This window comes from Molothrus ater, chromosome 4 (assembly GCF_012460135.2).
Source record: "Molothrus ater isolate BHLD 08-10-18 breed brown headed cowbird chromosome 4, BPBGC_Mater_1.1, whole genome shotgun sequence".
NCBI classification, from domain to species: Eukaryota; Metazoa; Chordata; class Aves; order Passeriformes; family Icteridae; genus Molothrus; species Molothrus ater.
The window spans coordinates 50,003,699-50,031,503 of record NC_050481.2 but is presented as its reverse complement, the minus strand read 5'-3'; the positions used below and the strand labels follow the sequence as shown (position 1 = coordinate 50,031,503).

Genomic DNA, 27,805 nt, shown 5'->3' with positions numbered 1-27,805 from the left:
CGGGCGGGGACCCGCCCGGCCGCGCTCCCTGCCGTGACCCTCCCACCGCCACTCACCCCGCCGGCCCGGGGAGCCTGGCAGGGCGAGCGGCGCCGGCGTCATGTGACAGCGCGGCCCGGTGCCAGGAGCCCGGGGGGAAGGCGAGCGGGCGGAGGGCGGGAGCGGGCAGCTCCTCCTCGCACACAGACCCGGAGACACCGCCGAGGCTCCTTAGCCGCGGGGACGCGGGACACGCCGGCCTCGTGCCTCGGTCCCACCGGAGCGCCCCCGCTGCCCACCGCGACCCCCGGCGCTGCGGGAGCCGACGGAAAATCGCGGCGCGCTCCGCACCGCCTGCCGAGCGTAAGTGTGAGGGCGGGGGTAATGCGGGGGCCGGGCTGTGCTGCTGACTGCGGGATGGAGGTGCCGGAGGAGGAAAGTTTTCCCGGCGCTGCGAGCAGCGCGGAGCCCCAGGCGGCAAAGCGATGCCGTGGGAGCCACAGCCACGCCGGGGGTGGCGGGAACTGGGTCTCCGTCAGGCCGCGGTTTTGGGGAGCGGGGAGCAGAGCTCGGGGGGTTCCCCGGGAATCTCGCTGTGCGGCCGGCGGGAGCCGGGGGCGGAGGGCCGCCGCTGTCCGCCCAGTGGGCAGCGCACCTGTGTGGCCGGCGGGGCCGCTCGGGGGGCGCCTTCCCCGCGCCCTCCCCCCGCCTGTCCCGGCGGGAGGGCCCGCGGGCCGCCCGCCCCTCGGGGCCGCTCTCCCGCCCTGCGCGGCCGCAGCCCCTGGCCTCTCGCCGGGGCGGGACAGGCGCGACTTCGGGCAGAGGCTGAAGTGCCATCGGATCCCGGGCGGGATACAGTGCCCGACCAAGCCGAGGTGGAAAGTGTAGCGGGTTCGCTCGGTAGTTGGCAGGGCAGGAGCTGGCGTCCGGGCCGTGTTCCTCCCGGAGGGGATCGGCAAGCGCCATGGCCCCCGTGTAACTCCTGGCGAAGTCTGGGATGAAATCGGCTCCCTGAAGCCTGCCCCTCGTATTGTCACGTCACCTTAGCACCGCTTGGCCGCCATGCAGGCGAAGGTAAAACGTGGGACAGCACGGCAGCGAAGTGTGGAGTTAGAAATAACCTTTCCTTTGCTAGATGCCTTTTGTTGGTGGGTTTTTTTTTGTTTTAGGTTTTTAGTTTGTTTGTTTTTTAAATTTTTTGTGTATTTACTTTTTAACCGAAATGGGAATAGGAGTTCCTTGCCTCGGACCGCTGTCAGGTGAGTGCCTGGCAGAGCGAGGGGAGCCCTGGCAAAGGAAGGCTCAGCAACGCGAGCCTGCGCTGGGAGAGCACAGCACCTATCTGGAGCTCGAGAGAAAGAAAGACCTAGTTCAGAATAGCTTAAGTGGTCATTCAGGAGTCACATTAAAAAATACCTTAAAGATGTTCTGTGCACTTCCCTGTTGCTTCAGGTACTGTACATGCATGGTCCACTGTTTTATTCACTTCCTCACCTTTGAGAATTCAGGAAGTGTCACTGTTTGTGGAACTGAACTCTGAAGATTTAATTGTTGGGAAAAGCTGAATTTGAGTAGCTGATAGGAGAGCTCTGAAGACTTCACTTCATTTAAACTAATATTCATAAATATACATTACCTGTATTGAAAAGAAAGACTTACATGGCTTCTGACTAGTGACTTTCCATCAAATACTTTTAAGATACCGGTGTGATAATCACATGAGCAGCTGGTGCTTGTGTGAGAGGACTTATATCTGGATTTGATAATCTCACCTGACCCAGAAGACACCTATTTCAAATTAGCTTTCACCTTGTATTTTTAGGAATTTATTGTTACTGCCTAGTATTGAAATATAAAAAACCCGAAGCTGACTTCAGTAGCCTTTTTTTCACAACCAGGCATCTGTTTCTGGGTGTTTTTTCCCCTGCACATGCTGTTATAGCTATGGTACAGATCACAAGCGAGACTGGGGGTAAGGGTGAGGGGGTGGGGGCAGGCAAGAATGCTAAATGGTCTTTCCCTGTCCAAAGAATCCAAGCAAAACTTCCTCCAAGTTGCAGAGCTTTGAGGGAGCCATTAGGTACTGTGAACATTTGACCTAGTCACCATCTGTTTAGCCAAAAGAGAAGCCTTCAGATAAATAAAGATGTGTGAGTGAGATGAGTTGAAGACTCAGTGATAATAAAGATGTTATACAATCACCAAACTACCTGTATTTGCAGTTATTCAGTATGAAGAAGTAAGGAGCTGATACTATTGGCATAAAACCCACACCTTGCTGGGTAGGTGCTATACTAGCCAGTTTTTACCCCATGTTCATTATTAAACTCCAACCTTGGAACCCCACAGCATTCATTGGTGTTGCTGTGGTACTCATCCACCTAATTTGCTGTAACATTTTCACATTTGATAATATTAGATGTCCCACCCATGGTGTATAAATAACTAATGCAAGATATCTAAGAGAAGAGAGAGTATTTGAAACCACAGCTGTGAAGGAAAACAAGTGTTGAAGTTATTCTACTGCATAAAATTTAGACACGTTGTGGTATTCCTCTGCTTCAGCTTCACTTATTCAGCTTTTTATGTGGGTGCTTCAAAAATAAAAGTAGTAAATTCGTTGGAAATCAAATTCTGAAGTCTGAGTGCATATGAAAACAGGGATGTGTTAGGCTAAGCATGTAAGTAATGGCTTAGAAAAATATTCTTGGGTGATGTCGGTGCTCAGCTATGGAGCAGTATTGAGCGTGAGTGAGCCACTGTCCAGGAGCAGCCCCAAGCTTTAGAAATCCTTCCTGCAATTCTCATCCCCCAGCTCTCTCTGGGAAGAAGGTGCTTCTGCCAGGCTGGGTGCTCCCTCTGAAGTCATGAGGCCAGAGCTCTGTTTAGCTACTGGCATAAATACAGTAATAAACCAACTGGTCTAAGGGAAGGTTTCAGCAAATCCTCCTGACCTGTGGTATCTTAAAATCTCCTGCTCCCTCATGTTAAGGGAGCCTGTTTGTAAATAGGGCAGGTCCCCTGCATCAGGACACTGTTTTTATTCACACCCAATGAACAAACACCTCCACCCACTGTTGTTGTTTTAAAAGACTCCAGCTGCTCATGAATATAGGGTCAGGGAGGGCCGCCTAAATGTTTCTCTGTGCTTTCTCCCCAGCACAGCCAGCAGAGCTGTTTCCTGTTCTTTGTTTCAAGGCTGGGGTTTGCGTCACACATTCCAAGTGGCATATGTGGTGCTCTTTCCTCTTTCAGGCTGTTTTCTGGCAGTTCTGTAGCCTGTCCAGGCCCCTTGTCACTGCCCCTCAACTCCCAATCCCCACCCGATGAGTTATCATGTCTCTACACACTCAGGATTGCTTAAAATGCCTGTGTTATGTCATAACGAGGTTTCCAAGTTAACCTTTAACACGCCCCTTCCACTCCAATGCACTTCTGGGGGTGAACTGGAGTTTTGAGCTCTGTTCACTGAAAACTTGAACTCAAGTCTCCAGAAAGTTGTGAGCCAGTTTTCTGCTCTCACTTGCTCATCAGCTGATCTGGAATAGCTCCATTAAAGTCACAGAGTTGCACTGATGTATAAAGAGTATATGTGAGAAGAAAGTCCACTTCTGTAGGCTCATAGTTGTGAGAGGGTTTTGACTTCAGCCCTTACTCAACCTGAATGGCTCACTATGAGCACTTTGTATTTCCAAATCTCAAAAGAAGTAAGTATTTTCCCCTTATGCAAGCTAGAAAGTTCATTGTCTTCCAGATGTAATACAGAAAATCAGGCACTGCTGTCTAACTTTTCTTCGGCATTAATAAGTACTGCTGTCCCACATTTTACATTTTTGAAGGCATAAAAGTAATTGTTTTACTCCTGTTTTTATATTTATCTTTCCCCCTCACCCTGTTGCAGGCAGACATAGTGAGAAATTGAGAGGAAATTGAGAAAAACATAAATCTTTCTGTTACTGTGAATCTGACAGAAGAAGAGCTAAAAGGCCAGAGCTCACTGAAATAGAGAGAAAAACTTGCATTAACTTCAGTGTGCCCTGGATGAAAATGCAAGATAGAGTATTTATTCTTCTGTGTTTCTTATGGCCTGGAATATGCATGGTTACTGTACACACAGAATTACTTCCACCCTTTCATTTTCCTCTTTTTTTTTTCCCTCCAGTCATTTTTAAAGTAGTTTTCTCTTGCTCTTCTGGATGCTACAAGTTAGCTATTTGAGATCACTGAAGGTATCTTTAGGAAGTATCTAAGTACACACTTAAAACTTCTTTCAGAGCTTAATTGTATGTGAAAAAAAAATTTATTGGATTGTGTGCACATATTAACAGCAAACTGTTTTTTGTCTGTTCAGAAATCCAGATAAAAAGAAGTATTTGGCTACACTGTTTTGGTAAGTTGTTTATTGATTATTTTAATGTGTTGCTCTCAGCTGTTGTTATTTTGTTGTTATTTCTGTTTGTTTTAGAACACCATGGACGAGTTTACCCATTAGAACACAATTATATATTTTAATTCTTGTACTGTTAATTTGCCAAGATTTCAAACAGTTAATCTTTTTTTCCCAATGACAGAGGAAAAGAGTTGCATTTAACTGTGTTTAATATTGGAAACGGCTGTATAATAAATGCAGTAAATTTTGTGGTTCACACCTCTTTGTAGCCAGAAGTTCTGTAAAATAGGGAACTGAGGTTAAAATTATAATAATTTTTGTAAACCAACTTTTAAATATTAATTAACACCGCTAACAGGAGGTCTTTTAGAGTTCTTTTATGCTGTCAGCATTCAATCTTTGTGTTTTCATTCTGAGGCTAGTTGCTTCCAATCCAGAATATGAAGTTTGGCAGAGCTGGTTTTAGGAGAGCTTTAACTCTTCCCTGTGAAGCAGTCACTTGATGCCAAAGCTTCCTTTGAGGATTTTGTAGCTGTAGGTGATATCTCCCAGGGGAAGAAAGTGTAAGTGTAGATCAGCCAAATAGAAAGACAAAGCTCCAACAGGTTTTAAATAGTAAACTAACTCAGAAGGGAGAAACCCTCCCACCAAACACATGGTCTGTCTGTCATGCAGTCCGTGTGTGTTACCAACCAACCAGCTTGATCCATGAAGACATGACAGAGTTTCCAATTTTTTTTTTAAGAGTCTAAGTGATCTTGATCACTGTCCCATTTGTACTCACTACACTGTCCAGCTCTTTTTCCTGGTTGGTTTTTTGGTTTTTTTTTTTATTTCCATAGGTTCATAGAAGTTCATCACCATTTGCCCTGTATTTGGATTCTTGTTCAAATCTATCATTTAGGCTGTTATTCTTAAATGTATACTTCCTTTTTCTAGGATTAGATTTTCTTTTCTTTGCCATGCTATAAAAATGTTGAATCTCTTTTTCACATTTCCTGAAATAGCAAAACCCTTCACATAAGAGAACAGTATTTTCTGTCATTTTCCCCTCACAATTAAAAGGTTTAATATTTCTCCTTTCAAATTACCTTAAAAATTAACCTCTTAAGAAAAACACAACAAGGAAAGCGAAGCTCAGTTTGGAAGGGAAAGATTATCATACCATTCCACATACTTCATTTGTTTTCAAAAGTCTGATCTTTTATCCTTACTGGACTGTTTCTCCTTCTAAGAAGTAGCTTGAGACAGGAAACCAGACAGCAGTCTGCCCTGATAAAGGAGAATATTGTCTAATGGAGGTGCCTCAAGAGGTTCTCCTCTTAGGTTCAGTGAGTATAGAACTGAAGGTTGAACAGGGTTTACATGGGCTCAATTTTTCCTTGGTAAAGAAGGTATTTCCTTAACAAGCACTTCAAGAACATTTTTTCTCGAGATTTTTGCATACAAGAACGCCATTTCCAGACACATGGTTTCAAAAAGCCTGCAACAGTATTAGCAGAAATTTAATTGAAATACTAATTGGTCAGCTACGTGTCAAAGCAGTCCTAGGTCAAAAAAGGTGACATCAACAAAGTTATGATGCACAAGTTGTGCAAAACCACAAGTTTTTCAGCCTGCTTGCAGTCCTGAAAATCCTGAAAGGATTTTCAAGTCTTTGCTAAGAAACAAATGGAGTTTGAAATACTCAATACCAGAATTCTGTAGAAATGCTCTTTTTCTTAATGCCTATCAATAAAACTTTGAGGAGAAAATTTTTGCCTAGGTACCATTTTCTTTTACAAAATATTCTAACATTTTCAACAATTATTATTGTTACCCAGTGGAAATCCAGCAAATAAACACAGAAAGCTGTTGATCAGTAGAACATTTTCTTGGCATGCTGGTTCTTCCTGATTCTCCTTCCACTCTGTTCCTCATGGTCTGGCTGCTCTGGTCTCTTCCCACAGCACCACGTCTGGACCTTTGGTGCTTTGGCTGAGTCTGACTGCTTGGCTGAACTGGAGAGCTTCTTTGTCTGCTGCTATTTTGGGGTCAAGTGCAGTTAAGCGCTTGCTTACTTCCCATTAAAGTTAATGGAACATTAGAAACACTTTTTTGCTGACTCAGGTCTTGACGAGCAACTGGTACAGTAAAGTGCAAATACCTTATGAGCTCTGGAAATCAGCTTTTCTACCTTCCCCAGGGAATGTTTGTCTCAGAAACTGGTTCCTCTCTGTCAAACTTTTTCGAGGTTCCACTGAAAACAGCTTTTCACCTGGGTTCAGAAAACCTCCCTTCCCTTTTGGATTTCATCAGTGGAGAATCCTCTGATACTATTGTTTCTCCCTTGGATCAGAGGAAGTTTGGGTTGCGGTTCACAGAAATCATAGGTTCAGAGCAACGCGTCTGAGTCCCAGAGTGCTTGGACTGAAGAGCTTCTGCAATGTGATAATGTTTGCTGCAGGATTCAAACAGTGCTGCAAGAGCTGCAGTTCCTTGCAGAGGGCACTCGTGCAGTGCTAATTTAGCAGATACCATTACATTATTCTGTAATTATACTGACAATAACAATCATACCTTGAAGCTTCTAGACTAAAACTTGCTGTGCATGGGGCAGCATTCCTTTGTTTCCCCCGGGCACAAAGATTGAGGAAATAAGCCCTGTATATGTTCTCAAGCAGAGTGAAGAGGGGCAGAGTGTATGGTCACCCCCCCCTGTCTGCAGCAAAAGTCAGTTTCTGGGCTGCTCTTCCAGGTATTTCATGAGAGCACAGGCCTTATATTAGAACAGACCTTTGTTGTTGGATGTGCACAGTCAAAACTGGTCCTCCACCCCACCCTTTCCTTTCATAACAGGTCTGCAGAGTCGGTGGACCTTGAAGGTAGATGTGCAGGGCTGCTGGGAGTAGCTGCACTGCAGTTGCCCTTTTCCAGCTGCTCTGCAGTGCAGATGTGAAGTCTGAGTGCATTCTTTAACCACTTCGCACATTTCATCCAGGGTAAATAATCCCTATTGTCAGAATACACGTTTAAGTACCTTTCAGCTTTCATTTAATCTTAATTATGTCTCTGAAACAATAAACCATACACCTGTCAGGAAGTTAATATTGACAAGTGTTCCATCCTGACAAGGTGATGAGCTCTAATGATAATTAACTTCCCTCCTGGAATGGATGCCTTGCTGTATACTGGATCATAAGGACAGAATTTGTGTTGTTTCTGGCTTGCTGTCTTCACTGGACTTCAGATAGGGGAATACTGAGGGACTTTGCCTGGACTTTACCTTGCACCTGTCCCTATTTGCATACAAAACCCAGTTGCTTCATTTGTCTTTCTGAAGTACAGGGTGTGAGCAAAATCTTATCAAAAGCCGGGTCCTGTTTGGACAAGTTGGACTGACTTGGCAGAGATCCACTGGGTGGAGTGAATGGGAGGAGGCAAGAAAGTAAAACTGGGTGGCTTGTTAGCAGAAAAAAAGAGGGAGAGCAAAAAAAAAAAGAGGGTGGAATGTTTGCTTACCGGATTGCAGTTAATTATTTAGTTTCAGATTACATTCATATTAAATTCTTTTACCTCGCATGAGAAAACCCTTTAATGCAAAATAGTTTACCTAATAAAGACAAAAGTTCTTATTTTTAATACATTTAACATGAATATGTTGTTGTCACCTCACCAGTTTTTCTAGAGCACCTCAGGAATGAGGGATGGTATTTTGATTTTCCAGAAATTATTTGTATATACTAAACAGTTTGCAGGCCTTCATGCAAGTAGATTCTGAAATCACTCTGTAAAGTAGAACCCAACTGTTTTTTCATTCCTCTGTAATAAAAACAGATAAGACTATTTACCTTCCCTATTGCCCCCTTCTCAAATGTTTAGGAGAGAAAGACTGAGAAGTTTTGAGTTAATAGGCATGATTTTACAAATATACTGGGAAAAACTACCTGCTTCTTAGTATAGTACCATGCTTTATTTGTGTGAGTGTACATGCACATATTTGCTCACGAGTGTGGTCCAAGCTATCAATTTGGAGATTATTTTTAAATACAAAGAGGAATCTTCTGTGAGTTTATTTACAGCTTTAGAAATACATCATTTTGAGCTAAATTTTAAATGCCAGATCCAAAGCTGACTTGTATTGACTCTGTAGCTGTCCTACAGGACCAAGTGTTGCAACCTAATTAATTTTCTGTTCATGACAATTGGTTTCCAGTCACTATAAAATGGGGAAAAGAAACCTGCTTAAGAGTAACATGATAAAGAAGTGCTTGATTCCTGTACTCTGATCCACCATAATAAATTTACATAAAAGTAAAGTTTTCCTCTGCTGTTCTTAGATGACTGCACTTGGGAAAGATTGAAAATTACTTTTCACTTTTGTTCAGGGTAGTACACTTCCTGTTGTCTATGTCAGTTTAATTCCTGCACAGTGATTTAGAGCTATCTCAGGAAACACTGAAATCTGTAGCATGACATGTGAAATGTGTATCAAGTGTCTTTTCACACACTTTCTTGGAGCAAAAGGTTAAAATGAGTAATTCTTGAACTGAAGAAAATACGGGTTTAGAATTACAAAAATTGCACAAAGGATGAGCATCATTGTATTTACTTAGGACAACCCTTCCTTCCTTCCTTCCTTCCTTCCTTCCTTCCTTCCTTCCTTCCTTCCTTCCTTCCTTCCTTCCTTCCTTCCTTCCTTCCTTCCTTCCTTCCTTCCTTCCTTCCTTCCTTCCTTCCTTCCTTCCTTCCTTCCTTCCTTCCTTCCTTCCTTCCTTCCTTCCTTCCTTCCTTCCTTCCTTCCTTCCTTCCTTCCTTCCTTCCTTCCTTCCTTCCTTCCTTCCTTCCTTCCTTCCTTCCTTCCTTCCTTCCTTCCTTCCTTCCTTCCTTCCTTCCTTCCTTCCTTCCTTCCTTCCTTCCTTCCTTCCTTCCTTCCTTCCTTCCTTCCTTCCTTCCTTCCTTCCTTCCTTCCTTCCTTCCTTCCTTCCTTCCTTCCTTCCTTCCTTCCTTCCTTCCTTCCTTCCTTCCTTCCTCCTTCCTTCCCTCCTTCCCTTCCCTCCTTCCTCCCTCCTTCCTTCCCTCCTTCCTTCCTTCCTTCCTCTGTTTCTCTTCTTTCTTTCCTTTCTTCTTCTACAGATTGGTGTGTTACTTTATCTATGCACATAGAAGCTAAAAATCAAAGGTTTCTGGAAACCTGAAAGGAATTAGTTCCAAATTCCTGCATAGGAGCTCTGAGTGGCTCCATTTTACTGTAAACTTCTTTCATGTCTAAAAGTACAACTTCTCTGTTTTCACAATGCAGATGAATGTGTGAGAATATGGGTGATGAAGAGATATGTATATATCCATATTTCTGGGAAGTCAGTATTCTGAAATGTTAGCTCTAGCTATGTGACTTGTTGAAACCTGAGAAAGATAACTAGGTAACAGTTATCTAAATGATAACCATTCAAAGAAAATAGTATAATTAATAACCTTCTCATGAACATGCTTAAGGTATTTACGGAATTACCACAACTTTCAGCATATGGTGCTATCTTACACCACTTCTCCCAAACTAAAACTACATACAAAACTGGAAATTTCATTAAGCTGCATCATTTGTTTCACTTCAGTTTTGCAATTTGTTTTTGTCAGGCCTTCAACTTTTATAAGGTGAATTATGAGATACTATAATTTACTCTGAGACTTGTTCGTTTCCATTATTCAAAGTGCACACTGTTGTAATGAATTTCCAAAAGTCTTTAAACTTTATTTATGTACCTGAATAACTAATAGTAGACTTGTAACAATGCATGCTGTCTCTCTTAACAAATTTTGATCTATAAACACATGTTAACTGCAAAATTGTTCATTAGCATAGGCTTATTAGAATTGTTTTAATTTGAGCAGGTACATCTTTAAATGTTCATTTACATTTCTGGGAGAATTTCCCAGCCACAGGTACCAATCTGTTGGTGAGCCTTCAGCCTGTCCTGCTGAAGGGGGTGAATTGCCGGTGCTGGAGTCTGGCTGTATTCGCTTCTTTCCAGTGCCATCTACTGGCCACATTGAATTTGTGTCATTTACTTTTGTCCTCGCTCTTAAAAGAGGTCGTACCGCCCCCAGGCAGGGCTGTGAAGTCTGCAGGGGTACGGTCAGAACTTGCTCCTTTGACATCAGTCATATAATGTATAACCTCGAGTGATTTATAAACAGCCTGGCAACATCTAAATGTCATTGTGAGCAAATTCCCTTTGCTCCCGCTTAGCTTTATTGTGTACCCTTATGGCTTTACCCAGAAGAGGTATCTCCTTTCCCTCCCAGTATCTTTCCAAGATGACCATGGCAAATGTGTAGTATGAGAGCTATGCCATGCTTTATGCTAAATACTTTTATTTCAGGCATTTGGACATTGGCCAAGTAAGGTTGAACACTGTAGGAAAAAAACCCTGAAACTGCACAGAATGCAAGCAGATTTTTTTAAAGTGCTTTTATGTTGCACTGTTAGCACAAATAGTTGTTGAATTGTCAGTAAATCTATTATCCTTAATAATAACTAATATCTAATAACTGATCTATTATCTTGATAATAACTAATATCTAGTAACTGATGCATTTTTTCTGTTAAGTCATTGTAGCATGTTGAATGTAGTCCAAGTAAATCTTGATTTAAATTAAATTTTAGTCTTTTTCTTTGCATTGATATCAGTGCCACTGTATGTGATCTATTGAGTGTTTCTGTTAGGACTCTTAGGAAAGAGATCCTTTCCAGAATCAGTTCACTTGTATAAACAAGATTATTCTGAGGTTGTAATGCTGATGAGAAATGTGTGGTGTAAACTCTGATGTGTTAAAACACTTGACAGCTAATGAAAGTGAAAATTCTGTGGTCTTGGTGTGCTGACATGCACAACAAAAATTCAATTTGCCTTTCATTAAAGTGAAAGGCAAATTGATGTCCCTTTGTTTCAATAGCAATTTGGAAAGAAAAATCCTGCAATAAATTCAGTCAAAGATTTAAAAATCTCTGTTAGAGATGGATAAATATTCACATTAATCTGACAAAATAGTAAATTTTCTACAATTCAGAAAGTTGATTCAGGTATTTCCCGTGGCTTTCTAACACCTTGTCTTTCCCCAGCAGGACAGAACCTCAGAGGCATCAGAACAGGTGAATAAAAAAGATGCTAATGTTTGACCCAGTCCCTATCAAGCAAGAAGCCATGGAGCCTGTTTCAGTGGTAAGACTTTACAAATATATTAGCCCTAAAGATGACTTTAGTTTTTCCACCTTTAAATTCATAATGAGATGTAACTAAGATATGGACTAGGTTAGGAAAGCATGTGAAGCTCTATTTTGCTCTTAGTGCAATCAGATTCACGTTCTAGGAAAAGTTTCTGTAGTTTATTAATTTATTGCCTTAGACAACCTGAGCAGTTGCCTGTGAGAGGAGAGAGCATCCCTGTGTTCCTGAGCCACTGCTCTGTAAATATTATCTCTCTGGCTCATGCTGCTGATGGAGGTGGGTTGAAATTAAGTTGCCACGCTTCATGGTGAAGTGGCAATAGCCTGTGGTTTCAGTGTTACACCCTTGAACTAAGTGAACAGCTTCTTGCTGTGCCTTTTTTTGTTTTTCTCTTGGTTGTGGTGACAGGTGCCTGTGGCTAGCTCTGCTCTAAGCAGCAGGAAATTAATCCTGCAAAAACCCAAACCAACAATGGCTTTTTGCTGGGTAAACTGGTTGCACTGCTTTACCAAGTGAACAAATGAGAACTAGGACAGGGGGGAAAAAAGGGGAAGAGGAGACACTCCTCTTACTTACACTTTTTACTTCTTTAAAATTGGGTTGATTTTCCATGAAGTCCGAGAATAGGGCCCATCAGAGAAGAGTCTGATAAGCAACAGCAGTGGGACATGTAGGTGGGAGCAGTACAGTGAGAATTGTGATGATACAGGCTGAAAGGAAAGGCTTTGACTTTGCCCCCTCCACACCAGCTTTGTGTCTCCTTTGCGTGACTGAAGAATTGTGTGGTCCTAGAATGAGTTGGAACCTTTGGATCAGCTCACTGAATGATCAGAATTGCTAACCCACCAAAAATACTCATCTTTTGGTCAGATCAAGAAGCTGATCTGACTCATTCTGTGCAGCTGCTCAATATTAGAGCAAGGGGAGAGAGGAGCATGAGAGAACCTCCCCTTTCAGCTTTTAGCCTGCAATAACAGATGAAGTGTGACATGAAACCACACCCCTAGAAAGGCTGATCCATTAAAAGGGTGAAGTCAGTGTACGTAACTCAGAGTGCATTAAACTTGTGCTCAGAATGGCATCTTTCAGTGAAAAGTTTGTTTCCTGTTTTATTTAAAATAAAGAGTAATTTTCATAAATTTAAATGCATCTCTAAGCAGTCTGATTTCTTCAGTGTTATTAACAGCACTTCTGGGAGTTAAGTTTATATGTATTTTAAAATTACAGTTTGACTTTTGTGGGGTCTATTTGCTGGAGAGTAATGATAGAAGAATAACTCACTAAAGTACGACAAATTCCAATATTTGGGTCAAGAAAGAATTTTAGTATTGGCCAGCCTGTCACTTTAATTACAGTTACAGTGTAACTGTATTAAGATTAGTGGTGATTATCTGCTATAATCTAAGATTATTCATGGTGTCTGTTGAAATCAGAAAAGAGGCTGGTTTTACAGAAGAAGTGTCATTGCTGTCTTTTGGGCTGCCTTTTGTGCATGTCTTCCTTCATCTCCCAAAGAAGGTTCTGCAATGGTTGGGGCTCTGCACAAGACACACAAGTGCCCCAAACAGTTTTGTGCTTCTGCCAGATGGGCAAGGTCAGTCCCTCAAAAAGCTCACCAGCAGAGGAGTGAGCAGTCTTTCCCAGACCAGCAGAGAAAAACTGCAGTGGGAAAACAAGGGAGTGTTTCTGAGCCAAGTGCATTTCAAGGCTGGGGTTCCAGATACTGGCTATTCTGTACCATATCCTTCTCCTGGTGATGTGGTGTCTTCTATGGCATTGGACCTTTGGAGTCTTCTCATAAGTCAGTGTAATCACTCTGACCAGCTGTTAAAGACTACTCAGAGCATTTTACCACATCTGATGTTTTTCTTTTTGCCATTGCATGAGGGAAGAAAAAGCAGAAAAGAAAAAGCAGAAAGTCCAGAGGAAAGTATGGTTTCTGAATGAAATTTCCATCACTGGACACTACTTCGTTTTCCCTCAGGCTGAGGACCACGTGTGTTTCAGCTTCTGTACACACAGAGGCTGCTTAGCCCCAAACCCTTGAGCTCCCCACCTCTCTTGGTCTTGTGGCTTCCTTGGAGCCCTGGTGCCACAACAGAAACTGCTCTGAGACACCTCTAAAGGGAGGTATGGTGATATGGAGAGAAAATGAAAAAGGATAGCAGCCACTGAGTGAGTTAGTTTTCTTGACCACCTTTTAGGGAGGTGGAGTGAGAGAGAAACTGTCATATTGATGTTGAGAGGTGCTAAGCAGAGCAGACTGGGCTAATGTGACCTGGAAGTCTGCAATCAGGATTATTTGTATTGCATCTTTCATTCTGATAGGATCATTAGAGGCCAAATTAAATTAAGCCTCTTAAGAATATCTCACTCTTCTCTCTGAATGTAGGTGTACTCTTTACACTGTAGGTGTGAAGTCTTTGTGTCTCTAAAACATCACAGTAGTTGGAGGAAAGGAGGAAATTAGTAATGGTTTTGACACCACTGCATTTCAGGGTGTGTGGCTGAAAGGATTAGCTATACTTCTCAGGTGACTGAAGCTTGCACCCACACTATTTCATCACTCTCCCAACAGCTCATGCCATTTATTGAAATGAATTATTGAACATATATTATGATGGTTCCTAATGAACTACTGACAAAGTCATCCAAGTCCTACCTACAGGACTCCCTGTTTGCTGTGAGGACTTCTAAAGGACTTTTTAAACATTTGGACCAGTTACCATTTGGTGAAACAAGTTGATTTTTTGTTTGAATTGGAATAAACAGTTTTTCTCCAGTCTCCAGCATCATTTCTACCCTTTTGCAGGCTGTGCACCAGAATCAATCACAATCATCATCACTCCCCCATCAAACAATGCAGAAGCTATGTGAGCATCCAGGCAGTTGTTCCTTGAATTCCCACTGGGTGTTCTCAGGATAAGGTTACACCTAGGGATGCTTGTTCTTTAGTAGACTCATTGGCCAAAAGCATTCCTGGAGATTTAAATTTCACAGGCTTTTTCCTTTTTAGCATTCTTGCAATGGAAGAGAAGTTCATAGGCAATGACATTGTGATCATCCCTGACAAACCTGCAGCACTGTAAATGCACTGATGCTTAGTGGTGGAATGTTTACAGTTCATTAAAGCTGGGTGAACTCTACTGTAAACCAATAACGGGAGTTTTAATGGAAGTATTTAATGTTCCTTACCTGTTAAAATTATGATGTTTTTGGCTATGCCCATAATTTGATCCAATTTAATAGATACCAAATGCTGTTAAATATTAAATTATATCAATATTTAGTGGTCTCCATCACTTAGAATGCTGATAATTTCATAGCTTGGCTCAGCAGTTCTGGCAAGTCTGCAGACAGTACTTCTTGCAATAATGGCATTTAATAAAATTCTGATGAACCAATTACCATCAAAGATGAATGTTTGTATAGATGGAATTTGTAAGAATAGTCATAAAGAGAATATATAACTTGCAGCGATTTTACTGTAATATTTACTGTCTGGAGATTAATCACCATTTTGTGTGCTGCTTTATTTGAATCTTTAATGGACTGAAGGACTCAGCTTTGTTGTTCTATCACAGTGCTATGAATGCAGGAGGAAAATTTAATATTTTCTAAACTCAGTGTTTCAAACAGTAACTGAAAATAAAAAAATTATATTTGTGTCATTTTGCAAAAATACCTCCCGTTACCATTGACATTTAAAATGAACCAAGCACTCCCTCACAGGGAAGACAGAGGTAGGAAACCAGGAAGATGTATTGACAGCAGTGTTCACCCCAGGAGGAAAAATAATTGAAATGTTATGGAAATAATTTTATAAAAATTCAGTAGTTTTATGCTTCTGATGTTTCACTTTATAGCATTTTGAACATTTTTAATCCCACTCATCAAAATACTTTTGGTGCCAAGGAAGTAATTAGTATTTTATTTTTAGTTTACTTACCTAAAAACCAAAGATAGCATTTTATTTCAAAAAGTTGACAACACAACTAAAAATTTATGTGTATTGCATTTTCTGTGTCTCACTTTTGTGTTAGAGCATCACATCAGTTTCCATTGTGAGTTAGCTGTTAGTGAACAACCTCAGTTTTTAACACTTTTTAAATACAGTATTGGTCTGGATATTTGTTCAATAATACTGCATTCTACAGTTCATGTTAATACTTCTTGGTTTACAAAAATCACTAGATATGTGTGTTTTATAATACAGATGTACACACATACATATATGTAAATATATAAATTATTACTAAATTGTGGAGATCATCACATAGGTCAAGATTAGCTTTGGGGTTTATATTGTAATGGGAACTGCTAGCTACCACTAACAGGAACATTCTTCCAACACACCAAATGTTTATCCTTGTACTCATTTTCCAAAATTAGACTGGCTAAATAGCTGCTTTTTATCTCAAAAAATCATTTAGAAAGGTTTAGGTTTTACCTTTTGCACTCTTGAGTTACTCACCCATTACTTATATAGTTCAGCTGAGTATTTTGTATTGATTGTAGGGTTCAGATTCATAATTTCTTTCTTTAGTGATGATTGGTTTTCAATTACTTTAGCAGTTGATTGGGACCCATTACTTGCAATTCTAAGCCCAGCTGAGCTCCCCTGTTTCCAGAATTGATGATCCTCAGTACACAGTTATATGCTTGGCATAGCAGATTACCTCCCAGGTCAGTTAAGAAATGTACAGGCATGAATATATGACAGGCAATTTTAAAGGGAGAAAAGTAGTTGAATAAGCCTTGAAGATTTGTTTTCATAATCTGTCTTACATTGCTTCTGAAACAGTTAGTGAATCAGAACTTAACTTCCTGTGTGGAGAATCTGAGGCTTTATTTAATTCCATTTTATTTAGAAACTACATCAAAGTGCTTTCTTAAAACTTTTTCATTTTGCCTGTTTTATTGGCTGCCTTCCTTTTTCAGCAGCAGCTGCTTGCATGTGTTGATTTATTATTTGATTTTCTGTATTTCTTTTCCACTCCTTCTGACAGTCATACCCATCCAATTACATGGACCAAATGAAGCCAAACAAATACGGCGTCATTTATTCTACACCAAGTATGTTGCACAATAAGTTCTACTCCAGCCCTGAAGGACTATCAAATGGGATCCAGATGGAGCCAGTAGACCTTACGGTAAATAAACGGAGCTCGCCGCCTTCAACTGGAAGTTCTCCTTCCCCACTAAAATTTCAGACTGTGCACAGGAGAAGTTCACCTGGATTGACTCTGTCCTCCCCCAGCTCACCTCTCAGTAAATTCACACCATCACCCCCAGGAGTGCAGCCTCTTTCCATGCCAATAACAATCCCTCCTGTAATGGCCGCTGCTCTTTCACGCCATGGACTCAGAAGCCCTGGGATACTCCCGGTCATACAGCCTGTTGTGGTCCAGCCAGTTCCTTTCATGTATGCTCCCCATCTCCAGCAGCCCATCATGGTGTCCACAGTTCTCCCGGATGAGATGGAAACTCCAAGTAGCATGCAAGGTTGGTGTTGTCAGAATTGCTTTTTATGCTGTCTCATCCCCACAAAATAAGACAAATATCCAAGCACTTGGTTTCTGTGGGTTGTTGATATTTTAGGAAGTGGAACGTAATTTCTGTTCTTTCAGAATAAACAGGCATAGAATTTGTTGTGTAAATATTTTACCAGACTTACCAAGGTCATAGGATCACAGAATCAATTAGGTTGGAAAGACCTCTGAGATCATCGAGTCCGAGCTGTGACCCAACACCACCTTTTCAACCAGACCATGGCACTGAGTGACACAGCCAGTCTTTCCCTAAACATCTCCAATGACTCCACCACTCTCTAGGCTGCCTATTCAATGTTTAAACACTCTTCCTAATGTTCAAACTAAACCCCCCCTAGTGCACCTTGAAGCCATTTCCTCTTGTCATCTGAGGCAGTTGCAGAGAGTGATGAGGTCTCCTCTGAGCCTCATTTTCTCCAGGATAAACAATCGTGGCTCCCTCAGCTGCTCCTCACAAGACTTGTTCTCCAGACCCTTCACCAGCTCTATTGCTCTTGTTTATCTACATAAACTATTGATCTACTGATATTTGGACTGATAATAACATCGGACTGATAAAAATGAATAGAAATGTTTTGAGTCATAGTTCATCAGGAGATAACTAAAACTGAAAGATTTTGTATTTAGTGTAAGTTGTCACAGTAAATGTAGAACTGATGGATTTATTTTAACTATAGGGGTTTTTTGTATATTATTCATTTCCATAACTCTTCATAATTTTCATGTGTTCCCTTCCCTCTCCTACCCTCTGCCATACAGTGCCTGTCATTGAGTCTTACGAGAAGCCCACACTGAAGAAAACAATCAAAGTAGAGCCAGGAAGTGAACCATCAAAGACTGACTTCTATCCTGAACAAATGTCACCTCCAATGATGACCTCATTGTCCCCTCAGCAAGTAATGTTGCAAGAGTAAGTAGCTAACAGTAGTCCCAAGATCAGCAGAGCAGTGGAAAGCAGTTCATTGCAGCAGTTAGCAGTTCTGAGGAGTGGGAAGGATTGTTGCTGTGCTTTAGAATGTGTAATAAAATACACGTTCATCCCTCCCACCACTGCTACTGTGAAATGTGATTTCAACTTTCTTTCCCCCCTTCTTCAGCAGTACAGGAGTTGATACATATTTATACCGTGCAATAGATCTGCCTTTTCTGGAATGCATTTCTAAAGTGATGATAGGTTACAATTCCACAATTTACTGAAAGTAGGACTCCCAATAAGCCAGTGATAACCTACTTATGTAAAACCAGCAGCAAAATTGAAAGAAACTTAAAAGACAGTTCATACTGATATCTCTATCCATGTTCCTTGAAATACCTTTCTTTAAAATGAGTGTTGTGACTTTCTCTTCTTGGAGGACCTCTTTGTCTTTTCAAAAATTTTGCCTGCTTGGTGGGAAGAACCTCTTCAGCCTTACAAGTTCTTTGTATATAAGTGAACCTGAGGCCATTGTTCTGTTGGTGATTTTTTTGGCACCTCAACTAGTTTCTGAAGCTTTCTTCCCTCACAGCCACTTTTTCCATCCCAGTAGTAACTCATTGTGCTGGCATAGCTGTTACTGGGGTCCCTGTTACTGTTACTGCATGAGCTGGGTCACAGATCTAGTGGGTTTTAAAACAGTGCTGCTTGCAGAAGAAATGACAAGGGCTAGAAAAAGAAATTAGGTCTGGGGCATAAACCTTTTAATTGAAAACATTAAAAAATTCTCAGTTCTCCTCTCATGAGAAGCCATGGGCACCCTTCCATTTCCTGTTTTTCTGGGGAAAACCCTGTCAGCTTGAGTAAGCCATGGAATGACCCAGAGCCAGGCTCATCCTTCAGCAGGCAGTCCCCTGGGTAGGCAGGCAGGCTGCCAGCATGGCTCTGGCAAGAGCTGAAGGTGGGAACTGAGCAGGGCTCACAGCACAGAACCTCAGAATCCATTTCTGCATTTCCCTCTTGCTCACTGTCATCCTTGAGGTGGTTGTGTTTGACCTCACCTCACAGAGTAAGGAAAGAGGGCTTCAAGTCACACACTCAAAACCCAGTGTGAGTATGGTTCAGAGAGAGAAAGAAAAGCATGGGATGGATGGGTGGTCTCCTGTATTTCCTCCAGAACGCTGCCTCTTCCTCCTGCAGGTGGCCATGGGGTTCAGAAGCACACCACAGCACCAGGGCTGGCTGTATTCCAGCTTTCTTGTGGGCACCCCTCCTTGTCTTCAACAGTCTAGGTGCACCTCCTAGACTGCAGGCTCTTGGCAATTGGTTGCCAGCTAGCTTTTATAAACTATATGCTGTTTCTTTTAAATCACCTTATACATGTTTATTACATAAAATAGTAAACATGCTTGTTTACTAGTTAGTAACTTACCTTCCATAATGGACCTACCACACAAGGGAGTAAGGTCTTTATGGAGCTGGAACTACTGCTAGGTCAGGACTATCAAATGGTTCAGTTTATTTTTTGTCTTTGTTAAGTCTCTTTAACAAGAACAAACCAGTAAGTGCTGTTCCTGGCTGGTACCACTCCCTTCCTCCAGGGCTGAGACTTCTGCAGGCTTGTCACCTGCATTAGTAATTTGCATTATTTATTTCCCAATGGGTGTAGTTTCCCCAGCAAACCCATCCACTGAGCAAAGAATATAAAATTTGGTATCATATGCAGATAGCTTTGTTACAGAAAACATTTGTGTGTCCATGTTTCCTAAGCATCAACTCTGCTTGCCCATGTACAGTGTGATGTTCATGGAGATTCTGTCCTTGCACTGTAACAGCTTAAATTGCATTGTAGCTTAAATTGCATTGTAGCTGTCCTATGGAGCTCTAGTTCTTGCTTCTGGAGCCAGCCCTTTCAAGTTCACATTCTGCTGTATCCAAAACAAGTTTATAAACTGTATTTATCATTAAAAAAAAATACATAGACAACTCACACAAGTTACAAGATGAGATACTTAAACCTTTATTTTTAAAGAATACTGTTGTCTCACAGCTTTATGAGCTATGGTTAGGCATTGATTTTATCACTATTCAGTGGTTCCAACTGCCCAGAGTGTACTATTCAGTCACCTAAGCTACATTAAAGGGGCATAGGAAACCTTTAGTCTCACTGAAGTGACTTTAAGTGACTTATTTTGCTTTAGTGTTCGCTTTTGGCAGTACATCTATCTATATCTGGATATTTATATCTATCTATCAAAATAATGTTGGTGGCAATTCTAGGGGGATGGTCCTGGATGGTTTCTAGAATGTTTGATAATCAGTGTAACTGTGCAGTTATTTCTAAAATCAAACTTGAGGTAATAATAATAGTATAAGGAGCCTCATTAACATATTTTAATGCAAGTTTCAAAGTCTAACTCATGCTGTGAACATAGTGTGGTCTGTGGTAAAGAAGAAAAAGCTGTTGGAGTTTTAACGTAATTTTTAGAAGGTACTCTTACCTATTGAAGAGTGCCAAATGGTACCTACATGAACTTACATCTAGTTGTAAAAGAGGGAACGAAAGAATTTGGCACTTACTTAATATTTACCTCTGAGTTTGACACCACCCTGACCATTTTTAAAACTGCCACACCCTATCTAATTATTGATAACATTCTGTTGTCTTGCCCGCCTCCTCTCCCATAAGGGGGAAAGGAGATATTCTCAGTGCTTTTTCCAGACACTTGCAGATTGAAAATCTAAATCACAAATGGTGTATGGCCAATATCCTTTTTCTCCCTTTTCCCAGATGTGAGCGTGTCCAGGACTAGCCTCCACATATAATAATTTAAACCAAGTCTGTTTGCTGTCCTAAGCCTGAGCTTCTCCAAAAAGACTGGTATGCAACTGCATTGAAACTGAGCATTGCTTTGGAGAGCTGTTTCTTTGGAAGCTAGAAGCCTGCCTTCTTATTTAAGAGTGTGTGTGTCTCTAACATTACCATCTGGGGTTTCCTGCCATTATAATATTTTTAGCTAGACTTAATGTGTACTTGAAGAGTACATCACCCAACAGTCACAGAACCACCCAAGAAAGAGAATTTGGTTCCCAGTTTCCAGCTTCCGACTCTTAAGAAAAGAATCAATAACAGAATTCATCTTTTCCCACATTGGTAATCCCCATCCTGCTGCTGTGGGGTCAGAAAAATCTTTTCTTCTTAAGCCACGCACAAGATTCTCTGTCTTCAGCACGTGCCCTTTATTGTGCCGAGGGAAGTAGGAATTCAATGTTTCTGAAAATTAGGCTCTAAAGGAACTTGGAGTAAGTAACCAATAGAACCCAGTGCTACAAAACATTAGTTGATTGGTAAAAACATGTGAAATACATTAACTTAGAAAAGACAGGAGTTCTAGAAAGTTCCTTTCTGTTGCATGGGGGAGCTGGTTTTGCAACAAGGAATGCTAATATCTGCATGTTATATTCTACGCATACCTTTTTGACAAACATGAGTTTTTTAAGATTGATATGGAAGTAAGAGTTAAGGTTGTCCCCAGTTCTACAGTAGAGGTGTCATTCAACAGTCAAAGACTCCTCTTAAGAAGCCTGTATGTTTTCGCACGTGTGAACATTTATGGGTTTGTTTACAGCAGAAGTCCACATTTAGTTCATATATGTCTTACCTGCACTGTACCTGTGGGCTTCTAAAGTGAAAAATTATGTTTAAGAAGGTGGAGGGACAACTTCAGACATCCTGTGGGTGTGCCACACAGGCTAAGCTCTACTTTTAGGAATTGACGTCAGTGGTACAGGGAGGCCGCACCCTGCTGCCAGCACCAAACAGGAAATTCTTAATTACATTCTAAAGGAGTGGCTGGGACAATAAAGATTGAGTTCTGCTTTGAAACCCTAAAGATACAATTTCTTTAATAATATGGAATAGCTGTTTCCAATTACAATCAAATTAGTTGTATTTGAAGGGAAAAAAAATAGTGAACAAATCCAAGAAAAGTTCACTCAGGGTTTAAGAAATTGGGTTTGACTGAAAAACACAAAGTTGAATGGGGTTTTTCCTGTGAAAGTTTTAAAAAAGATCTAGGAAGTAGTAAAAATGGCTACATCATGCCACAAAGTGAGTAAACATTTAAAAATATTACTGCTAAAACACACAAAATTTGCTAAGCCCTTCTGAATTTTTCGACTTGCATGTAATGTTGTTCTTTCTGCCAAGAGACAGAGTGGTAGTGAATAAAAGGCTCTGTTATGAATCATATTAGCTGAGGTTTGCTGTGCTAAATGTTTTTGATTTTAACATTAATTTAACTTTGCAGGAATCACCCTTCAGTTATAGTTCAGCCAGGAAAGAGACCTTTACCTGTGGAATCCCCAGACACACAACGAAAACGCAGAATACATCGATGTGATTATGAAGGCTGCAACAAAGTCTACACTAAAAGCTCCCACCTGAAAGCTCACCGAAGAACCCATACAGGTCTGTGCATAGCTGTGCTTCTCGTTCATCAAGTCTATGGTAAAATAGTAGGCTGAGCTTGTAACTTCTGCTAATGGCCAGGTGACCACAGGTGCAAATAACTAAATGACAGAAGGTAGATCTGGCATTGTTGTGAAAATAATTATAGGCTGAGCAAAAGACAGAGGACATAGTAGGAAAAACCTACAACAAGAGACTGTATGCCAGAACAGGTTCACAGTGCATGCTGATGTGTATTACATTCACTGGCTCTTCATCCATTTTGTGTCCAGTTGCTTGCAGTTTACTCAATCTGCACAGCCTGTAAACACCAAATCAGTTCAAATTGCACTGGCTCATCTATGACATCACTGTTAAATTTGACTGTAATTTCTATGGGAGTAGCCCATTTGCAGAAGTTTGGATTGTGTGCCAAATGAAAACACATCTGCTCTGTGGAGATGCTAACCACTGGTGCAGTGGTGCTTTTTATCTGAATGAGTGTTCCAGTAAACGACAATATCCCCATCTTTGCTCTCCACAGAAGTGTTCATCTTTGCATGCTGAATGAAAATATATACCTCCAAGGTGTTTACAAGGGTACCTCTTTTAGGAAAAACAGAGCCCAGTTCACGTCTGTTGTGCATCAAGCCATTTACCTGTTGGGCAATACAGTGGTGTTAAAGGAGGAGGATGGCATATTAGTAATGATAGAGAGAGAGTTTTAAGTTGAGGTACTTGAGACAGTGATGCCAGTCATTTACACTGCATTACATTTCAGAAATCACATGATTTCTGCCTGTTGTGCTTTATGGTAGCACAGTCCTTTCAAAGCTAGAAAATGAGATCCCAGTTCTGAAAATACCTGAACAAATGCTTAAACCTTCATCCTTCTGGGTTTCATAATACAAAACAAGTGCTAATATGGCAGAGAGAGGAACAGAGACAATAAAAAATAAGTTGTGGCAGGTAGCAATTTTTTGGTCAGTTAACTTTGACTACACAGTTTCTAGCACAGAGTACTCTTCAGCTTTGAGCTGTTTAGAGCTTTTTGAGTAAGCAGTGAAGTACTTACTGAAATTCGGCAAGGCAGTAGAATAAATCTATCAGATTTATGTGTGAACTTACATTATGAGAACTGATGTGTTCACATCTTAAATCCTCACTTCTGTGTTTCCTTTTCCAGGAGAAAAACCGTACAAGTGCACTTGGGAGGGGTGCACGTGGAAGTTTGCTCGTTCTGATGAACTGACGCGGCATTTCCGCAAGCACACAGGAATCAAACCCTTCCAGTGTCCAGACTGTGACCGCAGCTTTTCACGCTCAGACCATCTCGCTCTTCACAGGAAACGTCACATGCTAGTCTGAATGTCTTCTCTCCCTGACTCCTGCCACACTTTTTTGTTTTTTACACATGCATTTTAATTTGGATTCAGCTGGTCTGGATCTCTGAGTTTATACCATTAAAAGCTTACGTATGGTCAGTAACAGATGTTATCTAACCCTTCTATGTCCTTACCACGGGTCAGACCTAAAGAATGTGAACACTTCTTTTATTCTTTGGGGGATGCTAAGCAAACCCTTTCTGCATTCAGTATGTTTATTGTATTTCATTTGTGAATAAGGGAATTTTTAAACTAACAGCTTTTGTTGGTTTCTTCATATAATCAACCCAGCATATACTGATAAAATAGTAAATGTTATTGAATATCCGAAATGCTAGTCCTTGCCAGAGACTATTATTTATGTGCCCCTTAAGGGATACACTCTCATTTTATGCTCAACAATGCAATGAATGGACTCTGCCAGCTGTGTTGATTTCTGCAACGTGGTTCATACAACAGTTTTTGGAAGACACCTGATTTAGAAATCCCCTCTGCCCAAACAGTGAGTAATATTGAGGAAATAAATCTAAACAGTGTAATTACTTTACAGAAAGACTGAGTCATAGTATCATTTACCCCAGTCAAGAAGAAAAATGGGCAGGAATTGGTCCGTACACAATACTGTGCATCTAAACCAATGCCATCTGTCATCTGTATTATAGTGTAGTATATATCCTTGTTTTTCTTGCATAATGCCCCAGTGAATTTGTTAAAGGAAGACTTTGTGTGACTCTGTATGTCTGGTTTCTGTGCAAGTGTATGGATGGAACAGCTTGAAGCTGAGTCAGAGGTTTACCATCAGGAAGTTCTTCACCCAGAGGGTGGTTGGGCACTGGAACAGGCTTCCCAGGGAAGTGGTCACAGCACCAGCCTGTCTGAGTTAAGCATCTGGACAATGCTCTCAGGCACATGGTGTGACTTTTGGGGTATCCTGTGCAGGGCCAGGAGTTGGACTCAATGATCCTGATGGGTCCCTTCCAACTCAGCATATTCTATGATTCTTTGAGTCTATGGTACTCTCCTGTGATTTGGAATTAAATGACATTCATGGAAACCTACTGCACCTCATTTCAGGGATATAGATTATCCCCCTGCAATCATGCCCCTGCATTTCTTCTAAATAATTTATTTGTCTTTGCTGTACTTCAGAAAATAGCAATCATTAAGTCAAAAATGCTCTGAACTGTACTGTTGGGAGTACCACTGTAATACACTACAGGATTTAAAATTACTGATCCACAATATTTTTATGAGAAGATGGCATCAGATATGAAGTACTTCTGATGATAAATTGAGTCATGGATCTGTTTTGGATAAAAGCACATACCAAATCATCCAGTTCTGGTTTGTGCGTCTGGTAGTCTCTCCATGGTAGGTACAACTGCTTCCCTGTGGACATGTCTATTGCATTAAAACCATGCCCATTAGCAAACAGAAGTCCATACCTAAAAGAAACTGAATTCAAGCAACCTGCAGCTGCCCCTAGAAATGTTCCTGTCTGGGATCCTCTGAAAGGAAGGTTTCTGTCTGTATTGGCAGACTTTGTGGCACTGCAAGGAAACAGGATGTATTTCTCTACACTCTCACACACAAACACATTTCCTTCCTTGCCCTGTGTAAGGTAACCACCATTCCCTGTATGTTAAACATACTGAAGTCAGCTTTTCCTTTCCTTTGGAAAAACCCAGTGAACAATGGAGGTGTGGAGGGAGGAAGAGTTTGGTAGAACCCTGCAGGAGACAGGTGGAGTGTCCATCTGCAGGTGGGTAATTTTGAGCTTGTGGAGCAGGTAGGCTGTGCTTCTATAACCAATGGAGCCCAATGCCAAACAGTCTTGGAGATGCAAGAGTGTGAGTGCAAAGAGCCTTTATTTGGTGATAGGACTTTACCAGCTGTTCTGCTGACATCCACATGCCTGTGGAATTAGAGAAGGAGAGGTTTGTACTTCCTGTAGAAAAATGCTCTGACAGCAATTGCTCTGTTCCAGCTCCATACATCCTCACCACCTCGGTAGGGCTGCATCTTGTGTCTTACAGCTCTCCCTCATCTGCTCACCTGTGGCGCTGAAACACCCGGCACATGAATCGGCCTTTTTTCTTTCTTCGTAGGGCAGATTGTTAGTGACATTGAGAAACTTGCAGGAAAGAGACTGATAGTAATGAGTAGCTGTTCCAGAATGTGGACTTCCTATTTTTTATTTTTTTGGTAGCAGAATTTGCTCTAGGTTTTAATGGCAATTTTGTAAATCCAGGCGTGTCACTGGCTGGGAGGCTGTGTGGAGGGAGCTCTGTGGCATCAGTCACAAGTCTACAGATGTTGAGTACCCTGGGATGAAAACAATTCTCTGTTCTGTTGATGAGGGGAAAAACAGATACTAGAAAATAAGCACCTTAATGGCAACTGGTCCCATTTCTACCTTAAAAACGCAAATTTATAAAATTCAGGATATTTAAGGAACATTTCTTTCTAATGCTCTGTTTCTCTTTTGAGGTTTACATAAAATGTTCTCATTAGTATGTTTTTTAATATTTTTTAAATCAGTACCCTAAAAGCAGACCTTTTTTTGTAACTAAGAGTTACTTCAGATGATTTAGTCTAGGTTATTTGCTGTGTTAATTCATTAGCTTATGTACCTTTTTCCTGAAAGTATTTCTGCACTAATGATGGGGTCTAATACAGTGGAAATTGAGCAGAACTTTCAAATTTCATCCATGTGTCTTGCGAATTAGGACAACAGAAACTTCAATATTAAATATAAGTATTTGAGATTATTACATGATAATGCCTTCCTTATAGGATTTTTCAGTTGTGTCTGTGGTGTCTTTGTGGGATGTCTAAAAGGTCACAAACAAATACACTTCTAGCTGAATGTGAATTCACATCTTAACCAGCTCATTGTGTAATTTTAGCAAACTTTGATTTGAAGGATACCTTGCAACTTTGAAATGTACTCAATTAAATACTTAGCAAAACCAGTCATTCCATCTATGCCCTAAAGAAAAGCCAGTTTAGACCAAATCCTAATCCTGGAGAATGAGTATATTTAAACCCCTCCACTTTCTCTGTAACAGTATTGCACTGTGCACTGTGTAACAGGTAATACTGTTTTACTAAAATGTGTCTGTTTAAGCTATTTGATTATAATAAATTACTAGTTAGTAGTACAATTGCAAGAAACGAAGCAGGTTTCTTGTGTGGGTTTATTTAAATATACACATGGCATTCTGCAGTGATACTTCTAATGCCACATCTTGTTCAAATATGTTGTCTCTGCCAAGGATAGCAACATGATGAATACGAATCCTTCCTAAAAAAATTTACAAAGCTTTTTACATCTCTTAAGAGGGCTAGACCATTTTTCATTATATTTTACAGATATTAGCACTTAATGTACTTTAGAGGGTCAAAATAATCTTTTTGCTTAGCATCTCTCACCTGCAAATATAGCAAGGATTTTTATTTACTTTGATACTTCTATAAACTATGCAGAATTTTTAAAATAAAATGTAATATATTTTATAAGCTAATAAGACAAAATGGCTAATTAAAGGTTTCTAGCATGCATTACTATAACTTGCAAATATGGAGACATTTTGGTAATCTTTTCTTACTAAAGATGTGAATGTTTAATGTACTTTCACTGTTTCTACTTTGGTAGTCCAATGGGAACTCAGTAATGACATTTTGTCATGTCAAACTGTGAACATAAAAAATTTGTACTGTACAGTCCTCATACTATATTTAGTATATTTAGTGCACAGTGCATATGTATTATACTTGTTAATAAAACACTCAGAATGTTGTTTGTGGTCATGTTGTCACATGCTGGGTGACAAGAGCAGTGATGCTGTGCTGGGGTCAGAGGCAGGCCTGGAGGAGACCCCAGTGGCTCTGGGTGTGTTTGGGTGGCCCTTCTGCCACCTCCCCT

The 27,805-nt window shown here is 40.9% G+C and overlaps 1 protein-coding gene across 2 annotated transcripts; it reads left to right on the top strand.

Annotated features, from left to right (window-relative positions):
• KLF3 (KLF transcription factor 3) lies at window positions 1–27,679 on the top strand. Of its 2 annotated transcripts, none has more exons than XM_036382997.2 (7): window positions 1–342; window positions 4,331–4,369; window positions 11,475–11,571; window positions 16,587–17,082; window positions 17,889–18,039; window positions 22,353–22,513; window positions 23,679–27,679. In XM_036382997.2, the coding sequence occupies exons 3-7, from the start codon at window positions 11,515–11,517 to the stop codon at window positions 23,858–23,860; spliced, it is 1,047 nt and encodes a 348-aa protein (XP_036238890.1). In that variant the 5' UTR covers window positions 1–342; window positions 4,331–4,369; window positions 11,475–11,514; the 3' UTR covers window positions 23,861–27,679. The 2 variants fall into 2 exon arrangements, with proteins under 2 accessions (XP_036238890.1, XP_036238891.1); XM_036382998.2 differs by having other exon boundaries at window positions 11,472–11,571.
• Window positions 27,680–27,805: the final 126 nt, after the last annotated feature.

Excerpts from the sequence above, each read along its gene's own strand:
- KLF3 (XM_036382997.2), top strand. The coding sequence starts at position 11,515 with ATGCTAATGTTTGACCCAGTCCCTATCAAGCAAGAAGCCATGGAGCCT. Across the intron at positions 11,572-16,586 it reads CCATGGAGCCTGTTTCAGTG|TCATACCCATCCAATTACAT; the intron begins GTAAGACTTTAC and ends TCCTTCTGACAG. Across the intron at positions 17,083-17,888 it reads AACTCCAAGTAGCATGCAAG|TGCCTGTCATTGAGTCTTAC; the intron begins GTTGGTGTTGTC and ends TCTGCCATACAG.